This window comes from Eupeodes corollae, chromosome 3 (genome assembly GCF_945859685.1).
Source record: "Eupeodes corollae chromosome 3, idEupCoro1.1, whole genome shotgun sequence".
Classification (NCBI taxonomy): domain Eukaryota; kingdom Metazoa; phylum Arthropoda; class Insecta; order Diptera; family Syrphidae; genus Eupeodes; species Eupeodes corollae.
Window position 1 is genome coordinate 108,740,476 of NC_079149.1, and position 21,311 is coordinate 108,761,786.

A 21,311-nucleotide genomic window follows, 5' to 3' on the forward strand; every position below is an offset into this window, starting at 1 on the left:
GAATGCAACTTTTTTAGGTGATATTAATTTTGTTTCTCTTTAATGAGCCACATGAGTCGTTTTCCTACTATTTTCTCTAAAACCTTTGAGATACAGGATATTAGGGAAATTGGGCGATAGCCATCGATTGAAAATTTATCTTTGTTGGGCTTATTCATGAAATAGGGTAGTAGTTTTCCAAATTTGTGGTATTACTGAGTTTTCGAGAATATTGTTGTAGAATAAGATGAATCTTTGTTTCACATCTTTAGGTAATTTTTTTAGCATAGGATAACTTATCGTGTGTCTACCAGGTGTTGTGCCTTTGGTTTTGCTTAAACATGCTTCAAATTCAATTATTGAGATAGGAAGTTCTATACGTTGAGCAAAGATGTTTTTGTTTGGAATGTAGGGAAGACTAATTGTAAATTCATCATTTGTGGTTTTAAAAAAAGTAGAATAATTTGTATCTTTTGAATAATCAGACCAGGATTTGGAGAATAATTTACATATTTGTGCTGGGTCTGTTATAACTGTATTATTTGAATGGATGGACGATATTGAAAGTAAGGATGGACGATACGACCAGTTAGTCGTCGGATTAAGATTTATGCTGGATGTAAATTCTTTGAACTTTTTTGACTTTGTTTAAGTTCACGTCTGAATTTAGCACTCGTCTATAAAATCAAATTAGGTTGGATCGTTTGCTACGCAACACACGAATATGTAGTCACATTTGTTACACTAAACTTGTAACTGTCTGTCTACATGGCTAGAATTACGACCGAAAATTATAGTTAACGCTCTTAAGGTTGAGGTCACGGACTCCGAGTTTCGGTAGAAAATTTTTATTTTTATTTATTTTATTTTTTATTTTTCAAACATTGCTCCTTTGTTTAATTTAACATGATGAAATTGTTGAGTCATAAATAGGTACAAATTCCGCTAATTAATCTTCAAAATGAAAAATATTTTCCAATGAAAAAAATACTGTTTATTATGTAAATTTTATTGATTATTTTTTTTTACTTTAAACTAATTTTTATTTTAACATTTTTTTAACATATTTTTTTTTAGTTTTTGTTTTGACTTATCTTAAAAACTATTCTTTATTTATATATTTTTGTTTTTAATTTAAAAATTTTACTCTCGTATCCTAAAATAGAATTCCTTTCCATTTCTTTTTTTTTCAAATAAATGAATAAAACTAATTTTAATAGTTTATTCTTGATCTTGATGATTTTGAGAACCCATACTGCCCTTTGTCCCTTTCGAATTTTTCATGCGATCTTTCTCGGGCATCGCGTACATGAGGTGATTTTTCCTGAACGATTAATAAGTTGTTTTTGTTAATTTGTTTGTTTATTAGAACCTTGACGAATTAACTTTGTAAGTGTTTGTTTGCCTTACCCTGAGATGATATTTGTCTCTTATATCGTCGTCTCCATTTTGTACTGTTTAAAAATAAAAATAAAGAAAAATAAGTTCATTTCTCAAGTTTATGAAGTCAAAATTTTAAACAAATAATTACCATCACGTCTTCGCTTGTGATCACCCGATGAACTCTCCTCCAAACGTTCTCTTTTACGACCAAGCTTTCGTTCTTTACGTGCATCCTTCTCCTCTTCGGTCATCTTGTCTTTGCGATCTTTCAACTTTGATGTACGATCTTTCTTTGAGGTTTCAATAGGTTCTTCTTGTTGTTTCTGAAATGTGATACAAATAAAATTGTTTAAAAAAAATTGAATTGAAATTCTAGAATTTTAAGAAAAATAAGCACTTTTTTTGTTGTCAAACGAGGATACACTTTATGATGAAATCTTATGATCTTATTTTTTTTTTTGGGAAGTTTTGTTTTTCACAACTCACCGCAACCTAGGCAGTCCTCTCTCTCATCACACAGACACGATTACCACAATCTTTGAATTTACTCACTAAAGTTTCTTCATTTAACATCAATAGAAAATCTCGGTTGGTTTTGTTTCCCTTCCGTACATGGAAATCCTCTGTCGTATGAGTCATCTTTTGGCGAGAATTGGGGAGTACTAACTCAAGTTGAACAGCTTTCTCGATTTCCGATCATATGTATACAACAATTATGATAATGTAACAAATTAGGCCAAATGAATTACGAGAGAGCGAAAGTATGCCAATGAAAGAAAACATTTGTTTGCAGTCTTCTTCAGAATTGTATCTCCAATCGGATCCAGATAAACATCAGACAAAATGATTTGTTTCAAATACAGCTGCTGCAGAGCGTCTTTGATTTTTTAGCACGTTATTAATCGAATTTCCTCCGCAAACTGATACTTTTGAATTGATTCCAAGATGAAAGCCATCTTCCAGTATTAGTATGGATTTTCTATTTTAAACTCTGGAGATGAGGATTGGAATTATTTGGATGTCCTGACTATTCTTCTTCATCTGGTGTTGTACAGGGGAGATCCTTGGATACGTCTTTATCCTGTGTGTTTTGTAGCAGGCCCCTGGAATACTTGATCTTCTGCTCGTCCGTGTAAATACTTCGCCATCGAATGCTTTATTTCTCCGAGTTGTTTCCCCTAGCTTTTGTTGGCTCATCCCATGGTTTTTTATTCCAGAACCTAACCGTTGGCTGTCTTTGAAGTTTTCCAAACAATTTAGACACAATTTTTTCAGTACACATGTAGATTATAACATTTTTTCTGCTTCTGCATTGTCTTCATAGGTTGATGACAGAGTAAATTTTCAGGAGTTGCATTTTTTAGGTTCCAAGGAAGGTTGGTTTTAAGTATATTAAAAATGTTTGTTTTAATAACAACTGGTAGTTTGTATGTAATTCCACAAGTTCTGATTTGGCAGACTTGTCTGGTCCTCTGGTTTTTAAATTTTCCATTTCAATATTGGTTTCTAATGATTTTATAATGTCCTTTAAAATTTCCCACGAAGAACTCGTCAACACCATCTAAGTTATCACGATTGAAATCACGATTCCAGTCCATTGTTCACCAGTGGATGATGTTTAATCAGCTTTCGATTGTCAGCAGCATTATGTTCAGGATACTCAGGATACTCAGCGCCCAGATCCTCTTTCAAGTTTTTTTTTGTATTATTATTGAAAAGAACAAACCTCAAAGAGCTTTAGTAACTTTGAATGTAGTTTCGAACTTATTAACTTTTTGTGTGTTGGATTAAATTTAAATTATTTTATTATTTAAAAAAATTTTAAACGCCCGGGCACATAAGAAATGTCAAAGTCAGAAAATGTATAACTAGAAATTATACAGGAGTGAAATCAAACTTGTTATACTAGTGTTTCGTACTAAATAAAATAATTGGAAGCCTTTTTTAAAACTTTGTAACTACATCTAAAAATGGGAGGGAAAAACAGAGTTGGGTAAAGCAATCCACATCGTCAATGTACGTTTAAAAAAAGTATCGTTATGCGTCACACTGATGAGCATTCCTGGAAGAGCAAGTACTAGGCTTAATAGTTTGAGGGAGAGGGCGAGCTAGGTAATTCAGCAGAACACTGTTTGTAAGAATAATGCTAGAGAAACGAAAAAATAGAAAAAACTGTCCAAGTTTTGGGAATGGAAGCTATCTATCAAATGAAACGAGATATGTCAAGAAGTTCTGTCCATAGCATTTTGAAAAGGGAATTGAAGCCAGATTAGATGAAAAGATTGACGGAATCGCAAAGGGAAACATTATAATTGTAAACTGCGGTTATTGTGGCTACTTCCATTCTAGTTTCAACAAATACAATTTAATAAATCAGATGCATTAATTACGCTACATAAAAGTTGATGATTGAAACTGTCCTTTGCGATATAGACTGTATTTTAAAAAGCTTTATCCGATGTTCATATGGAGGAAGGTTGTAAGGACTAGACCATGTTGTACACTTAAGGCGAAACTTAGAAAGTTGCGTTGAACAGATTTTCTTCTATTCTTGTGGACATCGTAAAAAGGAGGAGAATGCATACTCGAAGGGTTATACAGAGGAAGAGTAACATAAGGAACGTGAAATTCTTTAGACTTCACTAACAAACGAATTAAAATGTTCCATACAATCAAGATTACAATTAAAAGAAACTAAAAAATCGTCTTGGATTAAAATGTTACTGTTTTGTATACAAAAGAGTACCTCATTGATGGCGAATATAAAGAGAAGTGGTCCTAAATGACTACCTTGGGGAACTCCTGATTTGACAATGAAATGGTTGAAGAAAGAAATTTTGAATTTAACTTAATAGGAACTATTTTTAAGATTAGAAGAAATCAATGTTTTGAATTGAAGAAGAAACCCAATTGCCTTCAGTTTAAATGTGATGATATCGTTAGAAAATTGGTAACAAAATTTTGAATAATGAGTGTAAATACAGTCCAACTCCTGACGGAGTTTTATGGTTTAGCACTTATGCAAAAATGCAAGTAATTGTCGATCGTTTTCCTTACAGCCATGTAATAGCTTAAACATATAATATTCTTGATATAAAATATCACAAACAATTTTTTTAAAGGCTTCGCAGGACAGTTTAAAGATCGAAAAATTGGTACATAGAAGCCAAAAAACAATACAAAAATGTTTGCTTCAATAAAAAGCCTATGTACTTGTCAATCAGAAGATTCGAAACAATTTTGGAAGGTGACAAAAGAAATAAATGGGTCAACTTTACAAATAGGAACCAGTGTATCAGCCGATGATCTTGTTAACTACTTCAAGAATATTCTACAAAACAAAACGCTCCTTAAATTGTCGTATGCTGAACCTCTTTTATCTGATGAGTTATTAGATGGTGAAATAACAGTTGCCGAAATAAACCTTGTTCTACATAAAGCGAAAAATGGTAAAGCCCCGGGTGAAGATGGGATTCCATACGAACACTTCCACACTAACCTTTATTTCACAACTTACATCATTTTTTAATAAAGTGTTTTCTAATGGGGATGTATCTACATCGTTCAAAAAAGAGGTAATATTCCCTATTCACAAAAAAGGAGACATTAATAGTGTGGACAATTATAGGGGCATATCGTTTATGAACGTCATCTCAAAATTGTTTTGTGGTGTACTTGCTAACAGGTTTGAGGTCGACCATATACTTGTGCTAAATTCCATCGTTAGAGCATTCCCAGCACGGAATAAGAAAGTTTATGTATTTTTCGTTGACTTTAAGTCTGCTTTTGCCCTGGTGAATCGGTATGCACTTTTCTACAAACTTTCCAGCTAGGTATACCTACGCAGTTCATCCAAATTATAAAGGAAATATATTCCGAATCAAAAGCAGCTATCTGGGATGGTCCAACGTACTCGGAATTGTATGAAACGGACTCTGGTGTAAAACAAGGATGGCTTTTAAGTGCTCTTCTATTTGCACTTTTTATTAATGATGTAGAAGTTAGAAGGTTCTAGTTCACACAGCCCTGTAGCGCCACCTTAAGTTAGTAAGAAGCTCATCTACCTGGAGTTCCCAACATTGCTGACTTGAAAGTAAATAATCTTTTATATACTGATTACTTTCCGAGTCTCTTAAAAGTCTCCAACTAATGATAAATCGCTAAGCCGATTATTGCGATAAATGGGGATTTGTCATTAATGTAGATAAATTATTGCGTGTTCTCGAAAACTGCACGTAACCACACTGCATACAATTGGCACTTTAATGGAAACCCTCTACAGATTACTAATGAATACAAGTACGTGGGAGTGATTTTTAATAAAACAATAGATTTTAAAAATCACATTAATGTCAAAGTTAAAACTTCACAAAGTTTGTTAAATCTAGCCTGGAGGAATATATTCTCAAAGCAGCTAATAGTATTATTTGCGAAATACAACATATTTGATGCTGTTATAAAAAGTTCGCTTTGCTATGCTGCCTAGGTATGAGGCATCAACGAATACGAGGAGATAGAAAAGCTTCACAGATGTTTTTTAAAGAAACTTTTTAATTTACCCTAAAAACACCTAACTATGTTTGTATCCGGAAACAGGACTTTGAAAAATATTTACTAGCACGCTTAAATTACAATCAGACTACATTTTAAAAGGTTTTATCAGATCATGATGACTGAATGACAAAACGATTGGCACTTATGAGCTAAGAAACGAGGACTGGTTGATGTCGATATGGAAAGCTCTGGGAAACGCGTGTGGAGAAATGATATCCCTGAATCCATGAAATCCATGAAGAAAGAGGTTTTCTACAAAATCATACAAAGCTGTACAAATTTGGAACGCGATGCTCTTAAGGAGGAATTTCGAAAATCACAAAGCAGGATTCTTTACTTACAACTGACCCCGAATCTTATGGAATCAAACTACTTTAATGATTCACTGAATTACAGTCAAATATCCTTAGATTGGAGTTATACTGGAGATGTTTACAATTACAATATTTTTTGAATGTGCACGTCTGCTGGGACAGCCTATAGATTTGGTAAATCGGCTGTCATATCGAAAATAACCTTAATGGTCTCTGATTAATATTTCTTTTCAAAATGTAAAATGGCACTGGTTGTGAAAAAAATCAAGCAAAATTTCGTAATTTAGAATAACTTATAAAAGTTCAACAGTTTGATTTTATCTATTTTACCCATCCTTCACACGAGAAAAAACTTGACTTCCTTTAAGTCACTATTCTAAGCTTGTTTTTAAGATCGTATATAACTCTTAGCCCTAACGTTTATACAAGACATCAAAACCAATAAATTCTGAGGGTACAAAAAAAAACAGTGACTATTTCTTTACAAATAACTCGGATTTCCTTTACAAAATCTGCAAATTGACATTTCATTTAGGTTTTTTTTTATTATTTTGTTAATTAAGGCTTCAGTAGCCAAACCAAGAAAAAAGTATTGAAATATTTTCAAACCAATTTTTCAGTTAAAAAAAAGAAGAAGCAAAAGAGCATTTTGCAAACTACTCACCCTAAACTTTCAATACGCATTATTTTTATAGAGGAAGTGTTTTGTGTGTAGCCGAGTCGGTCATCCATTTCAAATAATTTTCTCACGTCTTTCATCTCGCAGTCTTCTTTTCTCGTATGAAAGAAAATGTGATTTCACCAAATTTTACACTTTATTCCGCGATTCATAAATTTTTTGTTTTTTTTTTTTCAATTACATTTTTTTAATAAAGTCTCAAGTCTTTCACTTATTTTTTGTTTTATTTATTGTTTATAAATCACAATCCTCCGGACGGCATCGATGTTATTCACAGGTTGTAAAATGGCCTTAACACTAATACACACTCTTTTATGGGCTTATATTTTTTGTTTGATGGAAGAAAATAATGAAAATTTAATCGAGAAGAAGAACAAGATTATATCCCCTGGGATTTTTTGTTTTGAACACTACACTTTTAGTAGTAGTAGAGATTTTTTCCACAGCTACACCTTGATACTAACCTTTGAACTAACTGAATCCAGTTTGCGACGTTTAGAGTCTAAAAATAAATGTCAAGTTATTAAAAAATCAATTGAAAACCAACAAAAAAAAACCTTTACTACCTTTTTCATATTCAAGTATATCTTGACTTCGGCGGTGCAGCGATCCATTGCTGGAATTCGAAACAGAACTTAGATCACGATCTCGATCCCTCTCACGTTCATGGTCCTTGGTCTCGTACTCGTAGTAGTCTATTGTTGCGCCATGTTTGTCGATCACTTCAACTACACTGGGGGACTCAAGGCGGTAGTCTCTTCTCTTTTCCTTGTCGCGTTTACGGGGCTCCTCTTCTCGGTCACCACGTTCCTTCTCACGAGAGCGTTCTTCCTTTTTCACTTCTTTAGCCGTTCGATGTTCACGGTCGTTGTTTTCATCTTTGATTTCCAAACGTTCTACGCGTTCTGTTCGTTCAGCTCGCGCCGTTCGGTCTACGCGCTCGGCGCGTTCTGGTCGATCTTGACGTTCTATTCGCTCGGGACGTTCTATACGTTCGGGGCGTTCTATGCGCTCGGGGCGTTCTACTCGCTCTGGACGTTCCACACGTTCCGGACGTTCTACTCGCTCAGGGCGTTCTATACGCTCGGGACGTTCCGACACACGTTCAGGCACTTCAGTTCGAGCTTCTTTTTCATTGTTTGTTGTGGAGGCTGTAGTGGATATTACCTTTATGACTTTCTTCTCAGTTCTTTCTTTTTCTCGTTTTTCTAAAATTAAAATTACATAAATAAACATGTTTCTTAAAAACAGAGGAGTTTTTTTTTGTATTACTTACCAACTTTAGCATCGCCATTAGCAACAGTCTTTGCTTCGGGAACTTCTTTAACTGGTTTCTCAGATACCTGATGGAAATCACTTTCTTTTATCATGTGAGAGGCTCTGTGTTTCAATTGACCAATGTAACTCGATGCAATTACAAACAAATCTGGACGATTACTTTTTTCTTCCTCTCTAACCTGAAAAATGTATTTGTGTTTAGATAGAATCAGATTTTATTGAATTAAAGCTAAATTAACATTACAAACTAAAAATGTTTACAAAAATCATTATAGCATGGCGATTGCAGTCTGCAAGATTGACAACAAAATACAATGAATGTAAAAAGCCCTCAATATAATTACTTTTCAATAATAAAAAAGGTATTTATAATTTTTTTAAGATTACAAATAATTAAAAAAACATTGAATAGAAACACAATCTATATCTAAGCGCAGTTTTGCAAAATTCGTAGAGATTGACAACATTCATTTCATTCAATAAACTTATCACTTGAACTTCCGATAAAAAGTCTTTTCTGAATACTATCCTTCTGATTTCTCTGAGAATGGGGTATTTTCCCAAGAAGTGTACTGAATCCTCTCTTTCTGATAGGTTGCATATATTACACTCTAGGGGTAAATAAGGTCTGTGTGGAATGACATTTTAATCTATTAGTTCACTACGTAGTCTGACCATCATAGAAATCACACGGATATTATTGGAATCCTTAAAATAGTTGTTCTCTGCAAGGTTATGATTTAATCTGCTGTAAGTTGTTCTGTACAAGGAATTAGACGCATCGGCAATATATTCAGCTCTAAATTTCTCATCAACCTATAAAATGACTTCATACAAGATGTTTTTAGCGGTTGTTAAATCCTCGATGGGTAAATCAAAATTAATTTAAAATTCTTTAGCAAAATCTTGCCCCTCTCGATACCAACTGTTTTTATCTTGTATGGCTTTTATGGCCACTTTTTACATGACCTGTGAATCATTCATTTTAAAAACGTTAAGCAATAAGTCCGCTTGCAACTTCACTATTTTTATAAAGAAAGGAGAGAGAACCGTTTCCAGCTTTATTACGTAGTTTGCCGTTTTTTCCAACAAATGAAATATTCTTTTTATAAAGTGCGTTAGGAGTTTTCCAACCGAATTGTACTTTTTAAATCCTGCGATCCATATAAAAGTATGCTTTTAGCTTACTTACTTACTTAAGGTGGCGCTACAGTCCAGTGTCAACTAGGGCCTTACCCAACATACTTCTCCATTTAGCTCGATCTCTAGCTAGATGTCTTCAGTTTCGCGCTCCAAGTTGGGTGAGATCACTTTCCACTTGTGCGCACCACCTGATCCACGGTCTTCCTCTACTGCGCTGTCCTGTGGGTGTGGATTCGAAGGCTTTTCTAACCGGAGCGTTTCCATGCACTCTACGTCACCTAGCCATCTTAGTCGTTGGATTTTTACCCTTCTGGCTAGGTCTACGTCACTGTACAGCCCGTACAGCTCGTCGTTCCACCTTCTCCTGCACTCCCCTTCGATGCATACGGGACCATAAATCACACGAAGAACTTTTCTCTCGAACCGACCCAAGGGAACCGACCGCTTTTATCATAGTCCATGCTTCTGCACCGTATAGCAGGACGGGATGATAAGGGTCTTATATAGCTACACTTTGGTCCCTCGAGAGAGGACTTTACCACTCAATTGCTTTCTTAGTCCAAAGAAACAGCGGTTAGCAAGAGTTATTCTGCGTTTGATCTTAGCGCTAGTGTTGTTTTCTGCGTTTACAGCGGAGCCTAGGTTGATGAAGTCCTTCACTACCTTAAAGTTACGTCTGTCGATGGCGACGTTTTGACCAAGATGTCGCGTCGGTGTTGTATGTCCTTTCTTGAAGACAGCATGTACTTTGTTTTGCCCTCTTTAACCGTTAAATCCATTTTTGCCGCTTCTGCCTCAATACTCAGAAAAGCCCCATTGACATCACGCTAAGTTCTTCCGATTATGTCAATGTCATCAGCATATGCTAGTAATTGGGCAGACTTTTGAAAGATAGTGCCTCTAGTGTTGACGTGTGAGCTCTGCACTATTCTTTCAAGCACGATGTTAAAAAAAATCACATGACAACGCATCACCTTGTCTAACACCTTTTTTGACATCGAAAGAAAGACAAACGGACGAGTTTGGCAAAGATGCCAAAACTGGACATGGCTCTATACAGCTTGTCTCTGTAGATTCTGTCATATGCGGCTTTGAAATCGATGAAAATATGGTGGGTGTCGATTTGGTGTTCTTGGGTTTTTTCCAGGATCTGCCGTAATGTGAATATTTGATTAACTGTAGACTTTCCTGGTCTAAAACCACACTGATAAGGGCCTATCAGGTTTAGACGTTCACATATTACGGCAGAGAAGATTTTGTAGGCTATGTTAAGCAGGCTGATTCCTCTATTGTTTGTGCAGTTTGGAGGGTCTCCTTTTTTCAGGATCGGGCAAACAATACTGAGGTTCCATTCATCGGGCATGCTTTCTTCCGACCATATCTTACAGATATGTTGGTGCATGCTCCTAACCAACTTATCTCCAGCTGCTTTAAAGAGATCGACACTCAAGCCATCCGCTCCAGCGGCTTTGTTAGACTTCAGCATAGATATGGCAATCTTAACTTTGTCTAAGTCGGGATGCCGGGATTGTTGGCTTTCGTCGTCTATGTTGAATGGATCAACCTGCCTGACAGCGGAATTCGGTTCGTCGTCACCGTTATACAGTCTGCAGAAGTGGTCCTTTCATATCCTCAGCATTGACTGCGGTTCCACATTGACGTTTCCACTTTCGTCTTTGCAGCCTTAGGTTCTAGGTTTATGTACCTGTGAATTTCGTTTCACCTGTTCGTAAAACTTTTAAACTTCATTCCTGCTTTTAAATCTCTCAACATCTTTGACCGCACGCTTCTCATGTTTCATGTCACTTTGTCGGCGTTATTACATGATTTAAAAGATCCTTAAAATGGGAAAGCATTACATTTGAAGACAGTTTTGTGTGGATAGTAAAACGTTTTCCATTCAGCTCAGTTTCCAAAAATCAGCGGAGTTTTTACAAGATGATAATCGAACTGCTCGCTTTTTAGCTTAACTTTTTTTTAGTCTTACAAAGCTCTTTAAACTTCTTATTGGCCTCTATATAAAAACCCTTAAATAATCCTTGGGTGGAGTTACGGAAGATCCCCAACCACGCAAATGATGTTTTACGAGCTTTTCGACATTCTTCGTCAAACCTGGGTTCTTTTTTTGTATTTTCTTTCTTTTGGATGAGTCCTTCTTGTGGATATGAGGCTTTCACAATCCGTTCTAAGAGGGAAAAGTCCTCGATTTGAAGTGATTGGAGCTTCAAGTCTAGAGATCGTCTTTCCATTTCAGTCTGGGCAGGAGCCGCATAAAGGTTATTGCCTCATCATGCTTAGTTTGAAGTTGTATTGTCACAACAACAGAAAGGTCTGAATATGATACTTCACTGATCTCAAAATCTTTCACGAACGGTGCCCAATCTTCTACTATGATAGCATAATCGACCACTAAAGTCCCTTGGCCGCCCACAAACGTTAAAAGTCCCGACGAGGCGCCGGCACTGGTTCCATTAAAGGCAACGTTCTAATCACTGATAAAGCTTCGGTTTCCATCGATCACCGAAATCAAGCATTAGTGAGCGTGGTTAGTAGACAGAGGGGGGCCGTCTCGAAACCTATCGCGTGCTGTTGTCATGTATTCTTTCTGCCTGTTGTTCTTTCTCTTCTGTCTTGTATTAATGTCTTGTGTTGTTATCACCTTACATAGTCTAGTCGCTCAAGGTGCTGTGTTCTCTACTCTGTACAATTATGTGCTTAGTAGTGTGTAAGTACCAATTAAGTATGCACAGCCCAAACGTATTACAAAACTCTAATAGTTTCTTTCCTCTTGCGTAAGAACAAGGATCTTTTGATAGTCTGCCGCAACCTCTTAAATCGTTCATCACTCCTGCCTGCGTTCCAACTCTCGAATTCAATTCTCCAACTAGCATCACCATTGAATGTATGTGATAATTTTTCGAAGTCGTCTTCCCAGCTGTTACAATTCAAATAGATCGGTAGTATCGTAAGACGGATGTTGTAAGTTTTGGATTCTATGACCGAAATATTGTTGTATGTTTTGAAGACGCAGCTGGCATTTAGTTTTTTCTTAAATCCTAGGAAACATCCTCCACTAGCTCTTCCTCGAGTGTGATTTCTCGTTGCTGGTAACCACTTAAACGTAAACTCTAACATTTTATTCTCAATTCTTGAGAAGTTATCTTCGGTAATGAAAGTTTCATATAGAAAAATTAAGTCGCAATTATTGATGAATTTATAAAAGTCATTACACAGAGATTTATTACTAAGACCTGACACATTATAAGATAAAATTTATTTATAAACTTTTTTAATTATAAATCATTTGTATTTACCTTTTCAACTTTTCGTTCGATGATCTGTGAAAGTTTAGCTAGAACTGGATAATGAGGCAGGATACGCATGAGTATAATTAATGCATTACGAATTTGCATGTAATCTTTTGAATCCAAACAGAAAACAATGGCTTTGGTAATTTTATAATGCCATTTGTGGCATACGTGGCGGTAGTTTTCATATCCCACATGATCATTTGCCTCAGAAAACTACAAACATTTTTTTTTAATTTTTGAATAATTATGTATTTTTTTTGTAACTAACCTGATTACTAACGCGGAACTTTGTAACAAAACCAGGATAGTTGGCACATTCTTTATTAAATGTAGCCTGATCCGAATGCCATCTCATAACAGTCTCAAGCATTGCGCATAAGAATCTACCATAACGTGTTGCTTCATTTTCAGTACACGATGTAACTGAATATGTTATGTCGCAAAATATCTATAAATTATATAAAAATAAGATTATATTTAAAAAACAGACAACAAGAAAAAACTTACCCTATCATAACAAAGTAAAGTTGAAAAATTTGCCGCCTTCAGATTGTGAATGGTGTGAACGAATTTTGCACAATAAAGCGCATCAAGGGCAGTAAAAGTACACCTTTTAAGAAATTATTGAAATCAAATATAAAACCAAAAAAAAACCTTCAAATTTTATTGAAATTTACCTCGGAAACAAACAAAGTTGCAAAAATTGTGTAATTGTTTCGTTTTTCGCCGACTTAGCGGATCTCGAAAGGAACCAATTATCTTTTTGCTGAGTCAGTCTCTGGATTGTTTTATCTACATGTTCTTGTTGTTTTTTCCTCTCATCTTGAAGTTTATCCATGAGTGCTATGTAACGCTCCTGTTCTTTTTTATTCTTTGATAGGTTCTAAAACAGAAATACATAAATAAAAGGCACAAAAAGTCATGAAACTCAGTCTTAAGAAAAAAAAAATAAATAAAAACAAACCGAATCTTTAGAATCAGCAGCTGCAACAGATAAATGTTTTAATTTTGTTATCTCTTTTTGATAACCATCTGTAGGCACTTGAAGGTCATACATACTTAGTGACCAAAATGTCACCAAAAATTGTGGACTAATGTCTTCCCAGACTTTTGGCCCATGCAAAGGACGCACAGATTCAACAATTGGATTCATAATGGCTGTTGTTGCTTCTAGGTATTTTTGTAGCTTCTGATTGGTGGTCAACTTTTTGGCATTAGGATCAGCCTTACGAAGTTGATCATATTTTTGCTAAAAAACAATAACAAATCCAAAACAAATGAAAAATTGAAATGAAAAAAAAAAAGGTTTTTATAAATAAAAACTTACATTAATTTGATGCGAGAACATTGGACGGGCAAGGAAAAAAGCCACATCAGAATTAATATGATATTCCTGCAACATGGCAATGATTGAAGGCAGTCTTTCAACGTATTCATCTACTGAGTATGTAGATCCAAGGAAAGTACCAAATTGTACCAATGTATCCTGACATTGATCGTAGAGCTTTCCAACCAACTTCAAATGACTCTGAGCTGTTTCTCGATAAATAACGCAATGTTTTTGTTGGGCCATAAGTAAACACAATGTTACAGCTAGATCGTTGTTTGCTAAGGCTTCCTTGAGGCGTTGTGAAGATTTCTTTGTATTGCGAACTTGACTGAAATAGCCCGCTTCTCCCCTTAACAATTCCCCACCAGACATTGCGTTTAGTTGTTCATTTGTCATTTCCTCAGCTGATTCTACACCGGCCATTTTTTGAACAATTTCTTTAAGAATCAAAAGATCCAAACTAAAAAAGAGAAACAAAACACAGTTTAAAGACAAGTTTTCTTTTGTATTCCATTCGATTAGTTTACCTCTTTTGAGCTTTTAACTGATTGCCTACGTATTGCAGCAAACCACTCAACTCAATATTGTACTTTTTAAATATCGCTCCACAAAAACTCGATAGACTTTGCAACCAAACTGATATTGAGGTTCCATCGTGTTTGAATCTATCTCGATCGGCCAAAGCTAGAGACTCAATTAGGCAATAGGCAAGCATATCATAGGAAAGGGATGTTAAGTATTTCAAAGAGTCCACAACTGGACCAATAAGATTATCATAGATTTGTATTTGTAGCAATATCTGAAATAAAAATCAACAAAGAAATCAATAATTATTTCTTTTTTGTTTTTACCTTCTACAAACTTACATAGTCAAAAAGAAATCCGGGAGAACAATGACTAAGCTTTCCAATAAGTCGACCAACAGGTTTAACATTCTCCTTGCTGACACGTTTCATAAGAGATTTGATTTGCTTTTGAGCATTACCACGACGACGAATCAATTGCGGATGAACTAAGAACGTTTCATTCTTCCAACGTGAGTATATACTGTAACTGTTAGCCAAACGTTTTTATAAAGAAGTCTACCTTGAATATGTATTATAGAATTTAGAATTCTTACCGAAAATGATAAGGTAACACCTTAACAACTGTCCATATCTCCTCAGCCATACAACAATTACAATCTAAATATGAAAATGCCGGCAATATGGATGCGTCCAAAATTGTAATCACTTCAAAGTATAATTTTTCAGCCTCTGTATTGGTTGGTGGGCAATTTAAACTATCAACTCCCATATCTAATATTATGGTACGTAATATTCGTATAAGTTTGTACATGAGAACGGTGTCAAATCGCAACGAAGGACCCAGAGTTATGGCCATGGGGAAGGCAATTTCACGTAGTTGGGAGAATTCTCGTGCTTGAATTGCATCGACCAATTCTCTATCGTCGTGTAGTTTGGTCTTTCTATTAGTGGCAGATTTGAAAACCTTCTTTGTGTAGATATGATCAATTGATATATGAATGAGTGTTGCAAGGGCTTTAGCAATGGGCTCATGAACAATCACAGACTGTTCGGGGAGTCTTTTGATTATTTTCTTGGCATTCTCCCAATCGCCAACTCGAAGCAAACCTTCACAGAGTCCGAATTTTTGATTTGTTGAATATTTATCCTTTGGAAATCAACATTGAAATAAACAAGAAGCATGGATTTTTGTTGAACAAAAAATTTACTTACTTCACTGTCATCTTTTTCTGGTTCAGGTTCTGGTTCTTTGTCCTTGTTGGTTATGATGACGTTTAATTTTCGAACAAATTCTTTTGCATCTACCAAATCTTTTTCCCAATCGGCAGCAATTGACTTATCAGATGGATTAAGCTGTTGATTATCATTTTAATTTAAATAAGTTGTTCGTTTTTAAAATAAAAAGAAGTTTACATACCCAAATGTAAATATCTTGAAGATCAATGACGCCATGCTTGAGCAATAATGCACAAATTTGAAATAATGATGGTGGTGTTTCACTATCAGCAAAATGTCGAAATTTATAACCTAAAACTTCACAAATAATTGATCCATTGGGCATGTAAAGCCTCAGAAGGGGTATAAATAGTGAATGACGTTCGGGACGTGTTTCAAATGATTCGACAATTATGTCCAAGACTCGATTTGGATCCAAATTGAAACAACCTGAAAATAAATAGGAGAAAATTGTTAGTAAAACAATTATTATTATTTAAACCAAGTCTGTGGGCTGTGGTTCCAGAAAGACGTATCAAGGTGAACTTGGACTTTCGAAAAGAGCAACAAAACAATAACAAAATTCGTTTTAAAAGACTCAAGTGGTTTATGTTTTTTTTTTATAGTTGGCGGCCACTCAAGGGGTTATAAATACCCTTACAATATTTAAAGTTTAAACACAGTGCGAGCTTTAAAAAAATAGGGAAGGATGAAAGATTAGCTCAAGAGTAAACTGATGAGCATTCGGCTGAATTGTTTGAGGGGGGAATGCAATTGGCTAATTCGACAGAACACTGTTTATAAAAATATCGATATAACAACGAATGGCTTGAAACATTGCGACGGTGTTCAAGTGACGTAATTGTTTCGGTTATAGTTCTATCGCCTATCAATTCTAAAGCTCTTTTTTTGGATCCTGTCCAAAATATTTAATCTTATTTTAAGGGCACCTGCCCAAATATGGGAGTTGTATTCTAATTTTGGACAAATGAGAACTTTGTAAATTACAGCCAGATCAGAAGGGGTACAAAATTTCTTGCACCGTCGGAGAAATCCTAAGCATTTAGCAGCATTTTTGGCAATATCGAATATGTGATCATTCCTGAGAGGTGATCTGTGATACACATACAGAGTACTGAAAGTTGATTGGTTTCCTGGATGCACGTGCCACTCATGGATAGCGGCATCGGGGTTGGGTTACGATTTAACGTTAGGAGACAGCATTGAGGTTTTGAAGCATTAAATTCTACTCGGTTTATAATTCCCCATTGAACAATGCTGTCGAGATCAGAATTTAATGAGCTTATCACACGCTGTCGTTGAAGTTCCACACCCGAAAGGACAAGGATGTGAATCTAGAAACGAATATGAAAAGCTGAGAGTAATCTCTTCAGCGAACCAATTTAATGGATTAGAAGTGACGGACAAAAGATTGGTTATGAAGATAAGGAAGAGAGTCGGAGACAAGAAGAAGCCCTGGGGAACACCAGCATTTATTTTATGAATTTCAGACTTGAAACAATTCAATTCAACTTTGAACGGTTAGAAAGGCACTTCTAATCCAACGAAGAAGAGGTTCAACAATACGAAAAGTACGCATTTTCGATAAGTGAGCTTGGTGCCAAACTCAAGCGCAAAAATCTTATTTTCTCGAAAACGATGTAAAGATGATATCACTAGGGAACCTATTGCTACGAAAGCCGTACTGAGGGTCTTCGGGGCAAGTTTTAAGCTAATAATTGATCAGCGTTTCCATGACTCTTGAAAAAAGGGATGTAAGTGCAATTGGTCAATAATTAGAAGGAGATGAGGATTCGGCCTTGTTGCATATGAGCTGCACAAAGCTTTCTTGCATCTGCTCATTTCTTTGACTTTGACAGCGTTGAATTAAAAATAGATTTTTCTAAAGAGCTAACAAATGGTTTGTTATTGACAGCAAGCGTAGGAACCGTTGAAGAAGAAGAACTTTTCATATTTTTTACAAATGACAAAAAATTTTACGGCCTTTGGGAAATTGCAATATTTTTTGGCGTAATTTTTGGTCATGTATAAATTTGGTTCCTCGAATATGGGTGCTGCAGGACTATCTGACTCTCATCATCCCGGTTCTCATTTATGGCGCTGAGATAAAAATTCTTCGGGCGATTTTCGGTCCCGTACGCATAGATGGAGAATGGAGGAGAAAATATAACGACGAACTGTACGGTACGAACCAACGGCTTAGATGGCTAGGTCATGTAGAGCGAATGGACATCAACGCTCCAGCCCGGAAGGTTTTCGAATCCAATCCCAAGGGACGGCGCAGTAGAGGAAGATCGCGACTCAGGTGGCGCACCCAGGTGGGAGAGGACCTCAACCAACTTGGCGTGTGAATCTGGAGACAGCTAGCTAGGGACCGAGCTGGCTGGAGACGCATGTTGGTTGAGGCCCAGGTCCGCCCCGGACTGTAGAGCCACCTTAAGGAAGTAAGTAAGTAGGACTATCTGACTTGCTTGGAATTGGTATAGTTTTCTTCATTTCGGTTGCTTTAAAACAACGGAAACTTACATCATTACCCCAAATTTTCGCTTTGCAGCTCCCATAAAACCAAGCGTTTTCTTTAGGTCTTTTCGGGATGAAATTTCTCATTCCCAAAAGAATTAAACTTGTTATCATATCAGCACTGGAGTCAACGTCACTACCCAGGGAGTATATTGAACAATTCAAAGTCATGCAATAATTATTAACACCGTCCCAGTTGGCTTTCTCGTATTGGCAGACGGTTCTCTTAGGGGTTCTTTCTTTAATCTTTCGAGTCTTGACAGGGAAAGTTAGCTAATACAACTGAGTCAGATGTGCCTTGAGGAGGTAGAAAACTGATAGTGTTAGTTTACTTATCAGGTTCAGAAGTGAGGAACAAGATGACGAGTGTTTTCTACTGTACTATTAACTTTGATATTCGAGAGGGCTCGTAGGCCAGCTAAGTTACATAATTCTACTCAGCGAAGATCTCAGCAAACACACCTTCGGGTATTACCAGATCCCAATGTTAAAGCCAAAAACTATTGTGTACATTGAGATTGCCCATAATAAATATTTCTCAGTGCGAGGATAGGAAAAAACAATATTCTTTGGATAATATCAGACAAACTTTCAAATTCTCGAGAAGTTGATGTTGGGTTTTTCGTCGCCAATAAAATTTCACTGCAGATGCATTTATTTCTTCTAGTAAAGTATGTTTTTCTTTATGTGTGGTTTTTCATCTGGCATTACTTTTTTCGAAGTTGGTCTTTTTGACAGCTGTCACATGGTTTATACTCATTTTGGTTTGCAATTTCCGTAACGTTTTCAAATCGATCAATAAATATGCTACGAATTCTCAAGTATCGAAATAAGATATCACAGGCAAAATCTATAGCAAACATCTTACGACGGTTCTCTAATGTCTGAATGCCAATAAGCTGACGTCTTAAAAATTATTCGAATGCATTTTAATGTTCCATCCTAGTTTACTAGTTTTTTTGTTTATTAATAAAAAGAAAACTTACCAATCAGGGATTTAATTATGTCCATAATACTATTTGGGGTAACATCATCTGTAAAATCTTGATTTAATTCTGTTATCAACTTAGCATAACCCTCGCTCTCTTCGCGAAAAAGATTAAACCGTCTTTGCTTGTAACTAAAATCAAACAAAAATTATTTAGCTTTTAAAACTTTACCAAAAGAAAAAGAAACTCACTAAAGCTTTGTCTTGATTTTTATAAATTTTGTATAAAAAATCTTATTCTTAACAATTCCCGCTTCTTGAAGCGTGTCAATTTCTATGCGTTCCTTGATTAGTGATTCTGGAATTATTTTTTCCATCGTCTTGAGAATCTGACAGAATAAAGTTCGCTCATCTTGAGCACTATCGCTGGCCAGCGAAGTCTCTGCATCTATAATGTTCATTATGTCTAATATCACTGATGGATAATCAGGATGCATGGTCTGAAAGAAAAAGAAAATAAAAACAGTGAGCTCCACTGTGTGTTTACAAATTAAAGGTTTTATTAGTTCTTACAACAACTTCTCCGAGCGTGGATATCATAACTTCCTTCTTCAAATTGCCTTTGATGGCTTGCCATACAAAATCATAAATAACTTTGGAATTATTTTTCTTGAAGTCATTGTCCTTTGTGAACACTGGACTGTCGCCTTCCTTAATAGAATCTTTTAGATATTTTAGCCTAAATGAAAGCAATATACAATATGTTTGTGAATAAAAGTTCGAAAAAAAACAATTTGAGACTTTTTTAGCCATTTGTCGAGATGGAGGAGAACACAGCAGAAGTCTAAGCGACTCGCGGTGAAATCGTACTTACAATTCAGTTCTGCCAGATTTTTGGAAATTCTTCCACACATCCGCGCTCAAAGGATCTCCCATTTTCAGGAGTATTTAGCTGGATACGACTTTGTCGGAATTTTGTTTGATTTAATTGATTTGCAATGTATAAAATCTGATAATTTAAATTATTTATTGAGTGTATTTTTCTTTAGCGCAAAACGACGACGGCCATATGCAAAGTGTTTGACAGCTAGCTAAGGTAGTACAGTACAGTAAGAGGTGAAAATTTGAAAATGTTTCTGTCAAAATGCGGACATATTTTATCTTAAGGCTTAGTTTACAAGTTAAGCATACAAAATATTAAATATTTTATAATTACAGTATTTTTTTTAACCGAGGATGTTTTGGGAGCGACTTTCCATGACCGCATCAAGAGCACCCTTCTATTTTTTTAAAGTTAAGAAGGAGTCTCAATAGAACGTATTTAAGATATTAAGGCTGATTTACATGTATCTGTATTTGATTTCAGCAAAAAAAGGCATGCTACATATAAAATTACAGTCTTTTTTAAAAACGCTGTATAGAGCCTACATTAAGTTATTTAATCTCTATAATGCCTCTACACGGAAAAATGATATTTATAATACTAATGCAAGGTTGCATAGTCCCATAACAAGCTAAAAGCGTTTTGAGGTTGAATATAGCCTACATAAGGAAATTATTGTTATTATTATTTCTTAAATGTCATTTTGAACGCGTTTTGAGGTTGAATATAGACTACATAAGGAAATTATTGTTATTATTATTTCGTAAATGTCATTTTGATTTCTTCTCAATTATTGAAATTAATAAGAAAACATTGGCATATGCAATAGTTTAAACTCCGAGAAGGCGGATAGTTTGTAAAAAAAAGTTCAACCCAACCTGAATGTATTATGCTTCCCTCACTGTTGCGCTTAAACTGTTGAAACTGAAAAGCATTGCACACAAATTAGTAAAAAACGAAGGAGTTTCTAAATGAAATGTTCGAATTTTTATTGATTTCGTTCAAAAGTTTTCATCGCTGATATTACTTACTTTATTGGACGAAGCCCAATTTGCGGTACGAGATCTTTTAGTTTTAGTTTTCATTTTTAATCGATTCAAGGACAACAAAAGCACAACACAAAGTTTTATATTTTATTTATTATGACAAACAGCTGATTTAATAGACAGATAAATGGAATAGATTGCTCCATGTTGGTACTTTTTTTTGACATAAGCAGTGCATAAATAAAATTTTCTAGCAGAAT

The 21,311-nt window shown here is 35.4% G+C and overlaps 1 protein-coding gene across 1 annotated transcript; it reads right to left on the reverse strand.

Moving 5' to 3' along the window:
• Positions 1–1,051: 1,051 nt before the first annotated feature.
• Positions 1,052–20,252, reverse strand: LOC129949189 (THO complex subunit 2). The gene is made up of 21 exons (XM_056060477.1): positions 20,057–20,252; positions 19,756–19,921; positions 19,435–19,682; positions 19,241–19,374; positions 15,916–16,163; positions 15,711–15,851; positions 15,092–15,645; positions 14,838–15,024; positions 14,499–14,770; positions 13,969–14,431; positions 13,606–13,890; positions 13,319–13,524; positions 13,149–13,251; positions 12,910–13,089; positions 12,645–12,854; positions 8,186–8,366; positions 7,476–8,117; positions 7,374–7,411; positions 1,511–1,685; positions 1,390–1,433; positions 1,052–1,303 (listed from the first exon to the last, which is right to left on the reverse strand). Exons 1-21 carry the CDS (start codon positions 20,116–20,118, stop codon positions 1,193–1,195), a joined length of 4,650 nt encoding a protein of 1,549 aa, XP_055916452.1. The 5' UTR covers positions 20,119–20,252; the 3' UTR covers positions 1,052–1,192.
• Positions 20,253–21,311: the final 1,059 nt, after the last annotated feature.